Genomic DNA, 19,140 nt, shown 5'->3' on the forward strand with positions numbered 1-19,140 from the left:
CCTAGAAGAACAGTTCTCCTCTCTCCTCTCTGAACAACCAGCCAAAAGTAAACAATTACTGTTAGCTTTCCAGAATATTTCTGGTATTCCCTGACTAAAAAATGTTGAAATGGTTTAAGGAAGAGTTGGTAGTTCTTACCTTCAGTCAGCTAATACTCCCTTACCATTGGAGAAAAAAAAACAAGTTTGATGGTCCTTTGAGACAAAAGATATCTGCAGAAACCTCTGCAAATTTAAAGCCTCAGATCTGTGAAATATAGATGGTTTTAGCTTTAGAAGGGTCATCTTTTTTTCCATTAAACTAACAATATAGAGAGAATTTTTTTCATCAGTATTTTTGACAGAAAACTAGTTATTCTAGACTTATTCTAATATTAAGAAATCTTATCTAAGGCGTGCTTTCAAAATAAAGCCAAACTTGAGAGAAAAAAGTGCCTTGAGGTTTTTATAAAGCTGACAAGTTCTAATATTCCAAATACACAGTGACAATGATCTTCTTTTATAATTAAGCTACAAGTATGATTTAATACTGAATTCAAAGCCATTCACTGAATGCTGCTTATATTTAAACCCCCAAAAATCCCCAAGAGAAAAAATGGAAAAAACAATCCCAAAATATTTTTTTTTAATTCAGATAAGAAAAAATAAACTCTGCTGCACCTCAGTTTAATAACCAGTGTTGCTCAGCTACTACCGAAGGCTTAAGGACAGTGTTTAGAAGTGATTGTTCAAAAATAAGTGTTTCTCTAAGATTATGAGGGCTTATACAGATGATTTTGTTCACCTGCTGAGTGTTCAAGAGTGGAAATGTCCAATCTGACGCTTTCCAGAAGTGTTTGTTTGCTTGAAAAAATAGAAACATTCCTGTGGAAAAATAGGATTTAATTAATTTTTGTCCCTTCTTAGCCATGTACTAAAGCAATATTATTATGTACTTTTAATAGAGATACAAATGTTTAGTGAAATGCAAAATCCCAGGTTTCTGAAATGATATGAGGTGGTTTTAGCTTAAAATGTAGTGCTGTGAGCACTGCTTAATTTGTTAATACCTTCCTGCTCTTCCTCTGTTGTTGTTGTGCTTCTTATGAGATGCAGGATGTTAAAATGCTTGTTGAGTACTTGTTAATAATTTTTAAAAGGGCATAGAAGTGTTTTGAATAGAAATTTTACTTATTGTTCAATTAAATGGGCAGAAGGAGAACAAGTTAGTACAACTGAAAGACAGTATATTTATATTAGATATTATGAAAGAATTCTTTGCTGTGAGAGTAGTGAGGCACTGGCGCAGGTTGTCTGGACAAGCCTGTCCATGCCTTATCCTTGGAAGTGTTCAAGCCACATTGGATGGGGCTCTGAGCAGCCTGGTCTTGTGGAAGGTGTCACTGCCCACTGAAGGGGGGTTTGAAATAGGTGGTCTTTAAGGTCCCTTCCAACTCAGGCCCCATTCTGTGTTTCTTTGATTTTATGGGTCTTGGAAAAACAGAAGGTTACATTCATTCTTTGACTCCCTGAGAAGGAGGTGCAAAAATACTCTTCCAGCTAGTGACCTGCAGCACTTTGGTAGCTTTGGGTTATATCTGAATTACTACAAAGTAAAGGTGATGGATAAAAACTTTCAGCATGGAAGAAGAGGGCTTTAAAGACCTTTCATACCTCTCAGATTTGGTGCAAAGCAGAGATTTATACTTTAACTTTCATCTTTAAAGGGGCTGTGGTTCTTCGTAGTGGAACTTGAGCAGCAGGATGGATGGAGAATACTGTTGGTGTAAGAGGAAGTGTGAACCCTAACCCTAACATTTGCTCCTTAGACCAGTTTTTCCTCTTGCTGTATGCCTTTCTGCTGTGATACCAAAGCAATTCAGAGAGGAACCAGAGCAACAAAGGCAGTTACTTTAATTAGTGAATTTTATCCTCAAAGGCTTTTCGATCTAATTTGGTCTTCTGATTTTCTGTTGATTCTTCCAAATGCTTCAGACTTAGTCAGACAAAAGCCTTTTTCTTCACAATTGTCAAATTTCATTGAATCTCGAGTCTTGGTGATAGAGCTTAATTGTCAGCAAAATAAGTCTTGGTTTCTCTAAATTGTTTGATCCTCAATTGGTTTAGAAGTGACAATATACTTTCATTTACAGGGTTTAGATACTGTTTTCATGTGGCATGTGGAGCAAAGTTGGACCAACGAAAAACATTATTTCAGTTGTTTTCTGTCAGGGAGGCTTAGACAAAGAGCTTAGTCTCAGATCCTTTAAAGTTCAAGCATCTGCCACTAGGGGCAAAAATTATTTTCCTGTAGGCATTCATCTTTTATTGTAGATTTACTGTGCTGCTTCACTTGGTTGATAATCTAATTTAAACCTCAGAGATGATTCATACCTCCTCAAGGGGGATTCACAGCTAGTTTAAATTGTGTGATGTCAAAACTTTTCAGTTCTTCTAGGATCTCTTTTTTCAGCATAATGGTCCTTTGGGTGTTTGAATGCACTGAGGAGTAAAGAATGTAACCCATGCAAATGGTAACACTTGAGAGATACTGTTTCACAGCATACCTTGGATTATTTTTCAAATTTATTTGTATTTCTAGTTCAAGTAACTTGTGATGTCTTGACTTAATTTAGGTCCTAATCATGCCAAGTGGTCTATTGTGGACAAACTTCTGAGGGTGTGGGTGTGGTACCTGTTGAAGAAAGGAACTTTCTGGAAGGCAGAATAGATCATGTGCTGTGCTAAAGACTTTTGTTTCATAAGCCCAGCATTTTAGCATTTTGTATACCTGTAATATGACAGTTTTCCAGAAAAACACCAGATTATAAAAGGTTACAAAACCTTGATGTCAAGAGGCATTTTCAATTTCCATTGTCAGAAAACCAGAAGAAACAAAGAAACAAACCCCCAATTGTCCAGAAGGTCCTAAGAGGTTTTAGATTCATCCAAAGACTTAAACTTGTTTGTGACCCCTTCCTGAGGGCATGACCACTGTATAGTTGACCCTAAAAAGTTCAGGAATTGAATGTTCATATTAGTTTCATATTGTATTCATATGTGAACTGTTATTTGAGGAGTTCTTCTCTAGAGTCAGGCAAGGACAAAACAGACATTCAGAAAATTAAGGGGTGTTGTATATACCGTTCATGTATATACATGTGATGAAAGGTTTATTGAATGCTTTTCATATGCCTTCTAAAGTTAAGCTACATTTTGAAAACTATCAGAGCCAACATTAGTTCTCCAAATATTCTAATTAAATAAACTACCATGCTAAGTTGTTACTAATAATACTCTGTAATTTTAATACAGGTGGTTGGTTTATTAACACAATTTGGCTTTTGTGGTTTTTTTGCTTGAAGGTATAGTTTTGTTTCCTATGTTTTAATGATGTATCCACAAATTGATCCCGAATCAAGTTCTGTGCTCATGCTGTTTTGCAAAGAAGGAAACAAAAACACAAGATATTTTTCTGTCATTTGCTTTCATTATTATATGTGTATTTTTCCATTTTATTCATGCCTTATCTGAAATTTGATGTCTTTTTCAATGCAGAATAATGGCAAAGCTGTTGTTTTGAAAGAACCTTTCCCAAAATGTCTGGGGTCAGATTATGATCGGTTATTATTTGCAAAAATTTTAATGCATATTACAAAATAGAACTTGTGCTTCAGGTCCATGAGAGGATTTAATAGTGGTTTATGTATTATGTACCTATACTTGAGTGATAGGTATTTTTGTCATAGTCTTTACATGGCTCCTCTAGTTGTCCTGTTTGTTAAAATCCTGGAACTTGTTTCATCTTAATGTGTCTAATGTATTTTCAGCAGAAAAGCTGCTGGTTTAAAAGAATGACAAAAACCAAACTGTGGTGAAAATGGATGTCAGGAAAACAAAATCAATGTGTAAGTAAGAGAACTGTTAAAATCCAATGACAGACATATTTTGAAGAAAGAAAGAAAACTCTTACTGATAATTCCTTTACCTGAAATCTTAATTGGCCTTGTGAAGTCGTAAGACCCTGTGTGAATGAAATTAAGCAAACTAATCAGAGTATACTCTAAAGACTAATGAGACTCAACCATCTGTTTCCCCTGCAGTTCTCTAGTTAGCAGAGTGAAATATGCTCCTTTAAGAGCAGTTTAAAGCAAGAACTGAAATCCTCTGAATTGTTTTCTAAAGACATCTCTTTCAATAGATATAAGTCTTCTCTCGTCTGTCAGAGTATAAGCTTGCGAATAGTCTGTATGTGTGCAGTGCCTATGGTTGTGCAGTATGTCCTGGATGCACTTTGCCATCTTCCTTCAGGTGACACTGGCTTTTTGACTTCCACAGTTCTAGTTTGGGAACTACTTCAGAACCTGATTTCTCCCTTGCTGTATTTCCCCTCTTTTTCAGTGTAAAACACCCTTTCTGTTGGCTTTATGGCTTATGGGTTATTCCTGTATCTGACTGTTTTTGTCACTCTGCATTTCCAAAACAACAGTTCAGGCACTTTTCTGGTTTTAAGTGTTGCAATCACCTTGTGTTCACCTTTTGTTCTCAGTTGCTGTGTCCCCAACTCTTCCACACTTTCTAGCCTGTGTCTTGCTGTGTTGGGCTTTGTGCCTTGGTTGTGTGTGGGGTGACATTTGTACCTAGAGCTTGTGCCATGCCATGGTGAAGGAGGATGGAAGAACCAATGCTGAAGGAAGAGAGAGAAGAGGAAATAGGGAGTGGGTATTCAGTGTATGAAGCTGAGGGTGAAGCAGAAGACACATGCAAACAGGGCAAAAATTCAAGTCAGTGTGTAGACAAAACTCTCTCAATATCCAAACACCCCAGGTTTGGTGAGGTCTGTGACTGGGACTGCCAGCTTGTCTTGACAATTCTGTCTTGCAGCTGCTCCCCAGGGCCAGATGGAGGGAGATCTTTTCTTAATCTTACAGCCCCAATATATTGTGAAGGAGTCTAACAGGAATTGTTAAGAGGAGTATGACTTGGTTTGCACATTAGCCTTCCCCCATGCATTTACTATTTCTGCACCTGGTAAATGGAGCTGTTGGCACATTCCAGTGTTTTTAATTCCCTCCCTCATAATTCTGCTTGTTTCTCTTTCATGCTTACATCTTTGTAACTTCCTGCTCACTGTGCACTAAAGTTCATCTACAAGCTGGCACATTTTCATCTTAAAATCATCTCTTAAGATGCACCAGTGGCGTTGTAACCACAGTACACTGACAGCAGTTAAACATATGGGTGGGGAAAACTCATTAATTCCATGACCCCTTTGTGTTCCTCTACTTTAAAACACAATCTTGTCCTGCAACTTTCTGTTCCAGCTTACTGCTCCATCTTCCCCTAGCTCCTTCTTCCTTCTGCAGTCAATTTTGCTGATTTCTCTTAACTGGCACAAAAAACTCTTCAGGGCAGGACACGCTGCTGGCTACGTGATGGTCCAGCCTGCATCCCAGTGAGGCTCTGCCTCCTGCCTCAGGTCCATTAATCCTCTTCTGGCTGTTTCTGACATGCAGACAACAAATGGCAAAGATCTCAGGAGTCCCTTGTTGTGAGCAGCACTCCTCTGTTTTAGCCTGTTTATTTACTTAGGAATTCGTACTGCTGGACAGCTGTAAATCAGAGCTTCACAGTGTCTCTGATCTTAACAAAACCAAAAGGGTTTGTAAATTTTATTCACTTCTGCTTGAATGATGGTTCAGTCAAGTAATTTTTTTCCTCCTTGATGTGTGTGAATTTTTTTCTGTGTTCACAGAGAAGTGAAAAAATGTTGCTGTTAACATATTTATCATTCTGAATTTCTTAGAGTTAAGAAATTTTAAGTTTCTTATTTACAAGCCATGAAAATAGGAAATTATAGGATTTTTTCTTTAAGCAACACATATGTAATGTGTAATAAGTATGTAATATTTAAGGTATATTTATACATAAACATTAAAGGTTCTTTGGTTTTGATATATGCACAACTAATGTTTTAGTGTGGTCAGCAGCTATTTCCCATTTGTAGCTGCTTATTTCTAGTATATTTTTCTTTTTTGTCTCTGAGATGAAGCTTTCTAATAGTTGCCCAGTAGAGGAGTACAGTAGAGTCAAAGGCAGTGCAGTATAGCTTTTCAAAATGCTTATCATTTAACAATATAATTATTAAAATGTCTTTCTTTTAATGTAATGAATAAGATATACCGTAGAGCAGAGGTCATATTTGGGTTTTTTCTCATTTTTTCCCTCATTCTCATTGATTTCATTTAAGTTAATAATAGTTTAGTCTGTAAAGAAATTTACTTTATAGTGATATTTTTTTCCCCAGAAGCCAATGGCCCAAGGAAATGTATTGTCAGACTATATGTATATTCTCTTGGACATCACTTCTGGAATAAACCTCTTGGGTTGTGATTGCCTTCAGTTTTTCTGAGACAAAAGATTTTTGTTTGTTTCTCAGGCAAGATTTACAAGTGGCATTTGGTGCCAGCCACAAAACAGAAGAGTAGGTGAAGTCTCAAATTGAAGCAAAATATTTATTTTCATGGGGCATGAGGGGGTGGGGTGCGTCTTCTTTAACACAGAGCAAATATTACAAGGGAATGCTTTGATTATTTGCACAGCAGACTAAGTGAGCTTTCTGACAGCTATACCAGAATATCTCTTGAGTTCTGTAGTAATGACCTTCCATGTGAGGCAGGAAAAAATCCACTGAAAATTTTCTAGTGTCACCCATTGAGCATTCTGGATAGCCAAAGCCATGTGTTTTTTTTAATATTTGTTTTTTTTTTTTATTCCCAGTGGCTTTTTTTTAATAGTAGGAATAGTTATAAAGGAAAATGTGTTTCAGGAATCATTATGTGGGTATATAATGAATGACCTTTAGAGAGAATCCCTCCAAACATTCACATATTCCAGAAGAAGAGAGAAAGAAAAATGAACTGAAGCTAAAGAAAAATGAATGATCAAGCTGAAGGAACATGCCAAGCAAAAGAGAACAGTTTACAGTCAGATGGAGATATGAAATGCCTCTGCTGTTTGGCCTGTCCAGAGGCTTTATCCTCAGAATGGGTGGGCTAGGTAGAGGCCAGAAGTCTTGGCTGTCCCAAGACAGCCTCTGCAGAATTCAGTCCCTATAGACTACTAAACAGAAGAAACAGTCCTATGGAATTTTCTTTCGTGGTTCCAGAAAAAGGAAGAAGATGAATGGGGATCTGAATATATAAGATTGGTAAAAAATGGCATATTATTTGTTTTTGGAATGATAACCATATAGCAGTGATAACCATATAGCAGTTTCAACTAAAATTTCAGGTTCCAAATGCTTTATATCTAGTAATGTCTTATTTCTCCATTCTTATTTTAGACTGGATTGATGATTGAGCCCCTCTAGCTTTAACACCAATTAAAAAAAGAGAGGGGGAAGGGAAAAACATTGGAACACTGGAAATTAAGGTTCTTATTATACAAATTATCTTTAGGAGATAAAATGGGAAAAGCAACAAATATGAGCAGATTTGCAAGAGCTGTGTGAGATCCACCTCCATATTTTCTGAAATGCATTATTTAAAGCCTATTCTGAATCATGTCTTAATAGTATAAATAACATAGGAAAACTCCTTTTTTTTGTTGGAAAAATATTACCAGGAAGGTGACATATATTTCCATTTTTATTTTATTTGTTGCACTGATGTATGTATATTTATATATATAGCTCCAAAATACAAAAATAGCTCTAATAGCAAAAGGTCCTTTGGGTGTTTGAATGTACTGAGGAGGAAAGGAAAGAATGTAACCTCCTCTCATGTAAGTATTCCAGTAACAAAATACTCTTCAGATACTTCAGTCCATCCTGTTTGTAGTATTCTGTTTAAATTTTCTCAGTCCCTTTTCCAGCAAAACAGCACTGGGGACATATTTTCAGGCCAAATTGGATTTGTAGGCTACACAAGTGCTCTTTTATAAGTGGGTGCATTTGTGGTTAAATATTTTAGCCAAGAATCAAATTCATAATTGTGCCAGTAGAAAGTCATTATAAGACTACATTTTGTAGGTAATGTTTTGTGTTTCTGTTACACAGATTGCTTTGCATCTGTGTAACAGAAACACAAAACATTACCTACAAAAGTGAGAAGTTGAAGTAGGTAACTTAATATATGAAAAAGAAGATGGAGAAAAATCAATGGAGAACTTACTCAGTAGTATATAACTTGACATCTTTTTAAATGCCAATTAATAAGTTGCAAATAGTTCCTTTTTTTGGATTGTTTGGTTGGTTGGTTTTCTTGTGGTTTGTTTTTTGTTCAGTTGGACTGTGGCCCTTAAAAATGGGACTTTAAAGTCATGGTGCTTATGTTAAAGCATACAGCAGAAATTAACTTCTGCTGCATTTTGGCAGTTCATTAGATTCGGTGGTGTCATTTTAGGTTGTGAGGTTTTTTGTTTCAGTATGTTTAAATGTTGAAATTTTTTCATTAAACTGAGGATAACTTAAAATAGCTTCAGTGGATGAGTTTAATATGAAACAGAGAGGATATCGAGAGCTTAACTTCTAGAATGGTTAGAACTTTGTTCTGGCAATCTTCATCACAGGATTACTTATTAGAAGTTTGGTATTGCTCCAGGGACTGGGGGGTTGCAGGTGTCTGCTTCCATTGTCATTCTTATTATGAAGCAGAGATGTAGTTTTGTACTCAGATTCTAGCATAAGACTTTTATATATTGCCAGAAGTGTGTACTTTTAGATGATTTTGAACCTTCCTTTCACAATCAATTACAGAGTATGATTACAGGGATCAAGAATTAGAAAATTGCTGATGAATAACAATTTTCTCTAGCTCTAGCACACTTTTTTAAACGGGATCACTTTGTTAGCAAGTATAATACAGCACCAAAGTTAAATTCTCTTTTATAAATGCTGTTACATCTGGAATTGTAACCAACTTAGTTAATGGGTAATGAGATACAATCAGAAAGGCATTTAGGATGCAGAAGGTATTTTGAGATTTGCCAAGAAAGCAATTTCAGAACGAAGGAAAGTTACACTTCCTCCACACAGTCAAGGTTTTTCCTTTGTGTGCTTCTGTTTTTAGTGGAGACTTTAGATGTAATTTCTGCATTGTATCTTATGTGAGGAGGCTTTGGCTGGTGATAACAGATATTAATACACATGCTCTTCTGAGTACACCCAGGAAAAAGGACAAATCAACTGCACCACATAAATTACCAAAGAGAGAAAAAAATTGCATAGAGCCTTGACCTATTTTGGTTTGCCGCAGCAGGGTAATTCCAATCAGTGGTATGTATGGACTAGGAAGCTCCAGAAACAACTGTACAGTTAGGATCAGTGTATTCATACCAGGTAATGTAGATGTCTCCATCAGCAGTAAAAATAAAAATTCATTTCCAAAGAAGCCTGTTTTCCATTCTTATCTTTATCATAGTTATTCTTCTTCCTTTAAATCCTACACTTAAAAATAAGATCAAACACAGTGTTTGCGTTTTCTTCTCATTTCCTAACTGTTTTCTTGTTTGACAGCATTTGTGTAAAAAGTCCTTTTCAAGTAGTAAATTAATTTGGATAGAAGGCTTCCCACCTGAATTCATTACATGCTGGCAGTTTAGATAAATGGATATTATGGTCTCAGCATATTTTGGCCCAGCACCACTGTGCCTATTTGCAAATGTCTAAGAAAGTGATAATATTCCTATCAGTTTCAGACTGCTAAAGAAAAAAAAATGGGGTAGAATTTCTTATTTATATTTATAGGATGCCTGTGGGGAAGACAGCAATGCTGTATATGGCAGTTTGTGTGGACATGTGGTGCTAAACATATATTAAAAAAAGATAACAGACCTTTTGACGTTTCTTTGTAGAAATATGGAAGAAAAGCCAGGGTAGATCAGTAATTGACAGTTATGCAGGAGATGCATTTCCAGATTTCTTTCTGAAGAAATATTTCACAAACTTACAATTCCTTTCAAAGTCGGTAATCCATCTTTAATTATTTTGTTGATTTCATAGTTGTATTTTACAAGGTTGATGTAATGTCTGCTTCCTGCCAACATTTGATACGGACAATCCACTTTGTCATTGCTTTGATGAAACGGCAGGCTGCTTGTAGTTGCAGTACTTTTTTTTTTCAGGGTGTGTGTGTGTTTGTGTGTGTGAACTGAGCATGGGTAAAGGCTTATCAGTTGCTGAATGCCACAGCTTAACAGCAAGATCTGTGGGGAGCTGCCAGTTTGTACCACAGACAGAATGGGAAGCGTGTTCAGTGCAGTTCAGTGGACGGGTGTTCACATGTACCCAGTTCTGTACAGCTGTTTCTTATATTTGTACTTTTTGAGTGTGCCTTTATTGCCACACATACACTTGAGAGCATTATTTTGCTACCAGGTGTCCATTTAAAAGGGCTTTGGTGTTCCAAGCTGTAATTGGGATTGCTGGAGTGCACGATTCCTTTCTTTGGGGTCAGGAAGCCCACACTGTGCCATGGCTGTTGCAGTGGTGGCACCCAGCCACCCTGGTGTCAGGGGTGTGGGGGACACAAGGGGCTTCTGCTCACTCAGCAAAGTCAGTGGCTGCACAGAATATGCATTGGGTTCGTCTGACATGGATCCATCCAAAGGTTATCTCCTTTGCAAGCATCTCCTTGGTGTGACATACCTTCAAGCAAGTGTGCAATCCTAGCTGGGGTTGTTTGGGTTTAGTTACACATAAATGAACTAAGTAGCTTCTTGAATCTATTCTTAGCACTACAGGTTGGCTTTAGACAGGTTCCTGTGAGTTTACAGCAAGGAGAGGAAGAGAATATAACTTTTTCTCCATGGAAGCTGGGTAGTGAGGGTGTTCTGGCTTCAGAGTAGCTTAAGAGATTTTGAATATTTTTTCCCCCCTGGTGAATGGATAGGGATATTTAGGCCAATTGCAATGGAGGAGTTGAGGTTACTATGCAAAGCAGTATTTATTAATAACATTTACATATTGAAATAAAAAGTGTGATGCAATTAAAATTGCCTGCACTGAGGATTAGCCTGATCTCTGAGGGGAGAAACATTCCAAGACTGCGCACCCGTGCACACACACACACACACAAGTGGCAAAATCTTTCTGTGTGTAGAGGGCCCTTTTCTTAAACCCTTCTTCTTTTCCAAAGAGGCGAGTCAGTGAAGTAGAGAAGTAGTGACAAAGTATTTCTGCAATGTGTGATGAAGCAAGTGGGTATAAAGGTTTTGTAAACTCATTGCAAGGTATAGAAAATCAATGTGCCTACTCTATTGTATTACACAGAGGTATTTCAGTGAATGCCCTGGCCAACAAAGTACACTAGAAGTGCCAAATACATTTAGAAATAATGTACTCTTGCTCTTAGGGTCGTTGGAATTCAGGTTGCACAACATTGAATACTGTAGATGGCATTTGGCTATTCCAGTGGAGGATCCTAGTTTCTTGTTTAAAAAAAAATCCTTTTCTGGTGTTTACATCTTGAGTGTTGATTCAGTTTGGATTATATTTCTTTCATGATAAAGTATGTATAAACATTTTTAAAAGGTGTGGCACAGTCAAGTATTTTCATTATTTGTGTGATAGGTTTGAACATCTATTCCAAAGTATCAGTAGGCACCTGCAGAAGCAAAAGTGGGTTTGTAGCACCTGAACACATTCCGATTCGTGCAATTAAAGCAGTTTACAGAGCAAGGAAGAAAAGAATATCACATACTGAGGTTTGATGTCTTTTTCACAGAGTACAAAAGAGTTTTGATTCTTTCACTTCAAGTTTAGCCTAACTATTGTGTACGGGAGGAGGTTTAATGAATCATTGTTTAACTTTGATACTGCCAAGTATTTGACCATTAAATAGTCTGAAATGTGTACATAGCACTTTGGTGACAGACCCTTATTTAACAGTGATTAATTGGCATTGAATAGTTATTTAATTACTTCGGAAGAAATCTAACAACAGTGTGTGTTCTGATTAAGTTATTTGATGTAAAAACAAACATAAGACTGCTGAAGAGAGCACGTCCCGTTTTGCAGCTTGCTACTCACACTACACACTGCATCGAAGCCTGAGTGATTGAAGTAGCAGATACTATTCACCAGTTTGGATGCTGTTGTAACATTGGCATACTTAAGCCTTGATTTCTTTAAAGACTTTTTTTCTTTGTGGTTTGGTGAAATTTGACTTAGAAGTTTTAGATGTAGTATTTTCTTTTTGCTTTTGTAGTCCCTCACTGGGATAAGTAAAGGATGTAGGTATTAAAGGAGCTTAAATTTTTTGTGAATTGGATATACTAGACTGATCTAAGAATTGTTTCTTGGCATGTATATCTCAGAGATGCTTACTTAAGGAGTTTGGGGTTTTTGGAAATATGAAATGTGGTGTCAAGTTTATGTTGATAGTCTGTAAGTTTAGGAGAGAAGAATTTAGAAGTTTTGGAGAGAAAACATAATTTCTGGGGTGTGGGGGCAGGTAAGTTGTGCAGCTTCTGCCCTTCTTGAATAGCAGGTGCAACAGTTTCCATAGTCTGAAGAAGCATTCTCAAAAGTTAAGTTTGCACATTCTGGAAGAATCTGTAGTCATAACTGTAAGCATTTTGAGTCCTGACTCCAAATAGGTACTTTAACTTTTAAATCTGGAATGTTTTCTCTAGCATGCTTAATTATGCATAAGCAAGTCACTGATTTACTGTGCTTCCAGTAAGTGGGAATAGTTGTTTCTTCATTCCTTGTGAAATAGACCTCTTGTACTAGTAGACGTCCTTATAAATGAAGCAATTGCTTTGAATGCAATACTGTAATGGCTGTGGGGCATCTTGTGGATAATTCCAAAGCATAACACTTCTGCTTGAAGGTGCATTGCTGTCCCTGCCACATGGTGAAGGAACTTGCTCTAGTGAGTTACTGTACCTTCCTTCTGTGTAGGACATGCTGTATAAAATGCAAGTTCAGTTACATCCGTGTGAACAGGATCTGAAGTGCATCTCCAGACTTGTATTTTCTCTTCTTCTGTCTCTGAGGTGGTAGAATTGAAAAACAGCAGTGACAAAAATAAAGCTAAGGCTTGTGGGTTTGTCACTTGCCTTTAGCTGTAGAAAAGCATTAATGGTCACCAGATAAACAGTACAGGAGGGAGATACTGACCTCTTAGCAATAAGCAAAATATTTTCCTGGTCCTTAATGACTTCATGTGTCATTTTCCAGAATTTCTATAGGCAGACACTAAATAGACTAATTTTTCAGTAATTAGAGAATTCAAAAACAGTGAAGCTCTGCTGTCAGAGATTCACTTTAATGTTTATTTGAGAAGCAACTGATTCATGTTGCCACTGTTTAATTGTTGTATTAGGGGGACTGTGAAAGGTTCCAGTTTCAAGGTTTGTCTTTTTCATATACCATTTCTTTTGCTCACTCAAATTTTAGTCAGTGTCATTTTACAGAATTGCTGTATTTACATTTTAAAGAGGATTAGGCAGATTAAAAGATGTTTTCATGTTTTATTGATAACATCAGATTAATTTCCACTTTCCTAGTGGCAGCTCACAGAACTGTCAAAACAGAGGCTGTAGAAACATTGTTATACTTAACAATTCCATAAGGCAGATGCAAAAAAATGCAGTTTTGGCAATTAGCAGCGTGATTACCTCTGGGAACTGGAGTGGTTGGTGGTAACATGGAAGGGACAGTGAAACCAGGGATTGCTGGGGACAGCCTGGCTGAGCTGAGTTTTCTGTCATGACCACGTTGCTCAGAGAACTTCACAGGAAGAGGAGGAGAGCCACAGTCACTCTAAATGTGCAGGCATTGCTCCATGGCTGGAGGTGCCAGCAAGGGGCTGACCTTGCTGTGACCATGGAGAGGAGCCAGCCTGAGTGACCCTGCTGCCTCCTGGCAGTGACACCTGGGGTGGCCTTTGTGCAATAGCTTCTTATATAAGTCTGAAACCACTACAAGTAAAACTTACTTGGGGTTTAAAGGCAAAAAGGTGATTCTTAGGCTGAATTAAGGTGGGGTTTGCTCACTATGGGAATAATCCTTTGCCCTTGTGTGCAGCTCCTCATTGGTGGGTCTCACAGCTTTTCATGGAGGGGCTTAGCACTGTCACCTCTCCTTGCTGTGCTCCTTGCTCTGTAAAATAAAGTGAAGTCACTCAGAAGCCAAGTGACAAAGCTGTGAACAGATTTCTAATACCCTGAGCCCAATCTGTTATTCCACCTAGTTTTCCTTATCTGCCCTTCATGGACATGCAGCTAAGGAAGCCTCTATCAACAGGAAGCATTTAACCTCTTCAAATGATTTTCTTTTGCCAGTGAAGACTTGGTTCATTTGAAAATAACCTAGAATGTGATATTTAAGGATATTAAGAAGCCTTAGTGACAGTGTGCATGCAGCATGTGCTTGATCACTCTTCCATGACCAGTCTCCATGAAAGAAAATCATGGCAAAAAGAAAGTTGTTTTTTTTTTAGTTGCCTTGGATTTTCTTCTGATGTATCTACCCTGATACAAATAAAAGGGAACATCCCCACATGCTATTCCTAGTAGAAAAAGATGAAAGAGATTTTTCTGAGTCTTGTGCTGCTGTACACCCTTCCTCTCTGTGTGCAAAGCCTAAAAACAGGATGAATTCAGCTGTTGGCTGCCTGAAGTAACTGCCTTGGGTAGAGAAGTACTGCAGAACAAGCTCTTTGCCACCAGTGTCTCTTCAGAGTCATGTCCCAGACCTGAGGAGAGGATGTTTTCTGTATTGTTTGGTGTGGAACAGAAATTCCCTTAAAAAAGAAATGAATGAAAAAGAGCTGTGAGCAGAGAACTAGCATGATGGTTGCTACAGAAGTTCCTTCAGTATCTCTTATCTTTAAATTACGTCGCCAGGGCACTGTGTGGAAACTTTAAACTTGCTTTCAGTTTAATGAGCTCCTTTGAAAGGAGAAAAAAAAAGTCTTTTGTTGCCAGTGCAGTGAATATGTTTGTACCAGTTAAAAGTATAATTGAATCAAGATATATGCAGATAACAAAGCAATGTGAATGCATGTATGGGCATCACACACCTTAGAAATAGCCAGATTCCCACCCCTGGTTTCGTTTCTTTCCTGGTGAGTAGAGATACTGATTAATAGAGAAAGATACTAATCCACTTATGGGTGGCAGCTCTGTGACTTTAATTATGAAAGAAGTCTTGATATAACTGACTTTTTTCAGTCAAGTAGAACTTGGGAAAATAGAGAAATGTAAATGCTTCACTGACAGCAGATTAAAAATCGTTTTATTAGCTTTAATAAAGATCAGTATTGTCAAGGTTTTCAATAAGTATAAATGTAAGGCTGCATGAGTGCAAATCTATCTCAGATTTTATTTTAGAAACGCCTGCAATTTGAATCCATGTATAATGCTGAGGGGTGAGAACAGAAATGCTAAAAAAGATCAGTTAGATCAGCTATGATCTATCTGAGACATGCATGCACTAGTGAGTTTCAGTCAAGGATAGAAGCAGATTCCAGCTGTTGCTTGATGAAACTTGCATTAAGTTGTCTGACCTGTAAACCTTTACCTGTCTGTGTTAAGCAAATAAAGCATGTGTGTTTCACCTGTTAAATTCTGTTGAAATATTATCTTCAAAGCCCATTTAATTTTTTTTTCTATCTGTTTAAGTGAAGATTTTATATTTGGGTAGAAGGCATTTGTAAAAAAATTCTTCTTCTTCAAAATATATTGCAGTGGTTTTTGAAGACTCCCTTCATGGGGGTTTCCAAAATTGTCTTTTTATTTTTGAAGTCCAGCTGTTTCCTTTTAATTGTTTTTGAAGTGGTAAAACATGGATCTTTTCAGGAATTATATTTACTTCCCTTTTGTTTTTCTTCTCAACCCTGTTTCTATAGGAAGAATCTTAAATCGTTTCTCCAAAGATATTGGCCACTTGGATGACTTGCTTCCATTGACCTTCTTGGACTTTGTGCAGGTAATTCAGTTGCTGCTGTCAGAGACTTCTGCACTGCATTCTGCATTTAGATTCCTGTATGCTTTGCTGAAGATCAGCTATTTGTCACAGATGTAGCTGAGTCGAAGAAAAGTACTTGTTTGTGAAAGAAAGGTGCGGTTGAAATTTAACGTGTCAGTAAAAAGCTAACATGAGTAATAACTGCTAGGTAGGAGTGGCTATACACAGCTTGCTATTATGTCAAGATTTCAGCTCATAGCAGCTACATGCTTGGTAAATTGCTCCTGATTTGCCTCCAAGCAATCTGGCAAGCTTATTGCTGTTATAAGAAATATGTCCATAGTAAAGAAACAATCAGCTCACATGAAAAGATAGCACAGATTAACCTAATTACATGTCTACTTCCACAAAGAATCAAATGCTTACCACACCATTTCGGATTAAAATAGGTGTGGCTATTTACAAAGAAAAGATTAGTAGTAATAGGGTGAATATAATAGCCTTAATAGGAACAAGTGAAATAAGTTGCTGCAGAAAAGAAAGATGGACAAAGCACTGAGATTTTGATAATGATGAAATGATAAAGGATTATACATGACATCAAGGTAATTTTTTCTGTTGCAGTTGCTATTAATCTTTCTCGTAAAAAATTGCAGGAGGATAAATCTGAAAAAGAGCGATCGTACTGTATGAAAATAACATGAATCACAGAATACACAGAATTGTGGAGGCTAGATAAAAAAAGACTTAGTGGATTATCTGGATCCACTTAGTGGATCACACCTGTCATGCTGAGGTCAGGAATGTTTCTTAAGGTGCTATTGCTAGCTTTGCTTTGTCTCTTAAAGATAACTTATTCAGGATATAAACCCTGTTTTGATTTATTTAAAAATTAACCAAAGACATTTCAGGTTGAACAGTTTAATCATATTGTTCTTGTTGAACTCTTGAAAATAGGAAAAAAAATTATTCTGAGGAGTAGAAACACCTACTAAGATAAAGTATTTTTTGTAGTTTAGTGAAGTAGCTGAAATTGAGATGTATGTTTTATTTTTCAGATTTTTACAGTGCCACCTTAAAGTGTCATTTTGGGGAAGAAAGGAACCGTGGTGTATTTTACCTATCAATTACAGTAATTGGGGTTTTTTTTGTGAGTTAGGGAGTTGCTTACAGTGAATATTAGGATTTTTAATTCATGGCCTCTTAATTTAATTTTAATTAATTTAAATTCTTCTTGAAAGTGCAATGTGTTTTTTTCTATAAAAACAATTTTTTGCTGTTTGTACAGATTCTAGGTCTTCTTCATTCTCATTAACTGTCTTATTAGACAGAATATCTTTATTTCAGCTGGCTTGAAACTATACGTATGTGCCTTTCTTTTTGACTGGAAGTTCAGTTTGTCCTGCAGTCCTTCCTTATCCTCTTCTCTTAGCGTACGGTTTGCATCCGCAAAGTCAAACCCATCTGTCCTGCCCAGTGTGCTGCTTGTCCATTGGGCCAGAGGGGTTTATATGTGCATCAGTGTGTCCTCTTTACAGCAGACTGCACTGTGTGTGTGTTCGCACTGTGTACTGCTCATGGCCAGAGCATCCTCTGGGTCCTGTGATCCTGAGATAAAATGATTAACCATTTTCTTTAGTTGTGTGCATTTACAATAATAATGTGAGGGTTGTGTTGCAAGACAACATGGTGGTTTTATAGCAAGAAACTGAGTGGGTGTTTTGCGCGCCCTGGCATGTGGTTTAAAGGCATGTGGGGTTGTCTGAGGATGCAGAATTTGCTGGGAAAATGTTACAGAAGTCTGCAAAAGCAGAGGGAGCCACAATTGGTGTGATCTTGTCCATACTTCCTTTTGGGAGCAGACCCTGAAGCAAACTGTCTTGAGAATTGCAGTGTCTTACTTTTGACAGAACAAACTGATGTGCTTCAAAAGAAGGCTGAGAGAGTGTCTACCCTGTGTGCATGGCACATGGTACAGAGTGTACAGAGAGAAACATCTACCAGCACATTGGAAAACCTAGTCAGTGACCAGTGTATAGATCCTTCAGGCAGTGTGTGCTTTCCAAAACTGAACTGGTCTGGAATGAAAGAGCGAAGACTGCTTCTCTAGATGTGATTGTTTTCTTCTTTCAAGCTCCTACTGTAAACCACATTTGGTAAACATTTTCCTTCATCTTGATTAATTTATATGGGTTTTTTTTTTTTAATTGGCTATTGAATAATTTTTCAAATTCTGGAGTTTGTTTTTTTAAGTGAAAAGTTTCTGCTTTCCAAAAAACAAAGTAGATTTTACAAGTCCAGTAGAGTATTAAAAAGACAAAAAGACACTGTGGTTCAAAGCTTGCCTTCTCTATTTGGCATCAGAAAAGAAAATTTAGGATCTTAGTGTTGATTAATAATGCACTGCTATCCATAAGAAAAAAGCACTTTCTTCTTGGCAGGTTTTCTAAAACTTACTCTTCTTGATCAGCAGGCTTCTTGCTTAGTGGTTGCTTTTGAAATTCAAGAGCAAATATGTATTTATTTCTGATGAAGCAGAGATTTTTACAAAAGATAAATGCTATCAATAATGATAGAGATCTTTTGTCACTTGTTTTGTTTGCAGGTGTCTTTTATAACACTTCTTATAATCCCTTCAGGAAGAAATATTTTCTCCTTTCTAAAAACAGTATTAGCTGGATATAAAAGCCCTGATCCCAGCCATTATTGTTGATTCTTTGAGAGACATTTCCCAACATTCATTGTTTAAATGGTTGTCAGGAGGAATCAAGTGAAACTTAATAAACAATGCAGTAACTGGTTCATCTTACTTTGTGTGTAGAAGCTTTTCTTGAGCGGATTTGCATTGAAGAAGTGGTCGTTTTTCAGAGTTATTGCTGGGATCATTGTGGAGCATTCCACCCTTTTACTGTATTGGCAAGTGAGTGTGTAATTTCAGCACAAATAAATACAATGTGATTGGACACTCAAAAGCTACAGCATGAGCCAGTTTAAATACCGATAAATAAACAATTAAATGCCACCTTCTAGTTTCAATATTTTTGTCATTACACAAAATACAGATGTTTAAGCAATGGTAAAAATTGATAATATTCTTTTTGGAGTAGGTAATAAGATTTATACACTGCACTACAGCCATAATGAGCATTATTAGTCTAGACAGCTGAACTGGATGAAAATTATTTCTTTGAACAGAAAGAATTTAATTTTTTACATCTTCCATTGAGTTAAGGAGAATAAAG

The 19,140-nt window shown here is 37.0% G+C and overlaps 1 protein-coding gene across 1 annotated transcript in view; it reads left to right on the top strand.

Annotated features, from left to right (window-relative positions):
- Positions 1-19,140, top strand: part of ABCC4 (ATP binding cassette subfamily C member 4) — a 141,311-nt gene that overhangs the window by 61,476 nt on the left and 60,695 nt on the right. The window contains exon 20 of the mRNA XM_036388838.2: positions 15,840-15,919. Within this exon, the coding sequence (XP_036244731.1) occupies positions 15,840-15,919 (80 nt within the window). The remainder of the gene's footprint in view (positions 1-15,839; positions 15,920-19,140) is intronic.

Source organism: Molothrus ater, chromosome 2 (genome assembly GCF_012460135.2).
Source record: "Molothrus ater isolate BHLD 08-10-18 breed brown headed cowbird chromosome 2, BPBGC_Mater_1.1, whole genome shotgun sequence".
NCBI classification, from domain to species: domain Eukaryota; kingdom Metazoa; phylum Chordata; class Aves; order Passeriformes; family Icteridae; genus Molothrus; species Molothrus ater.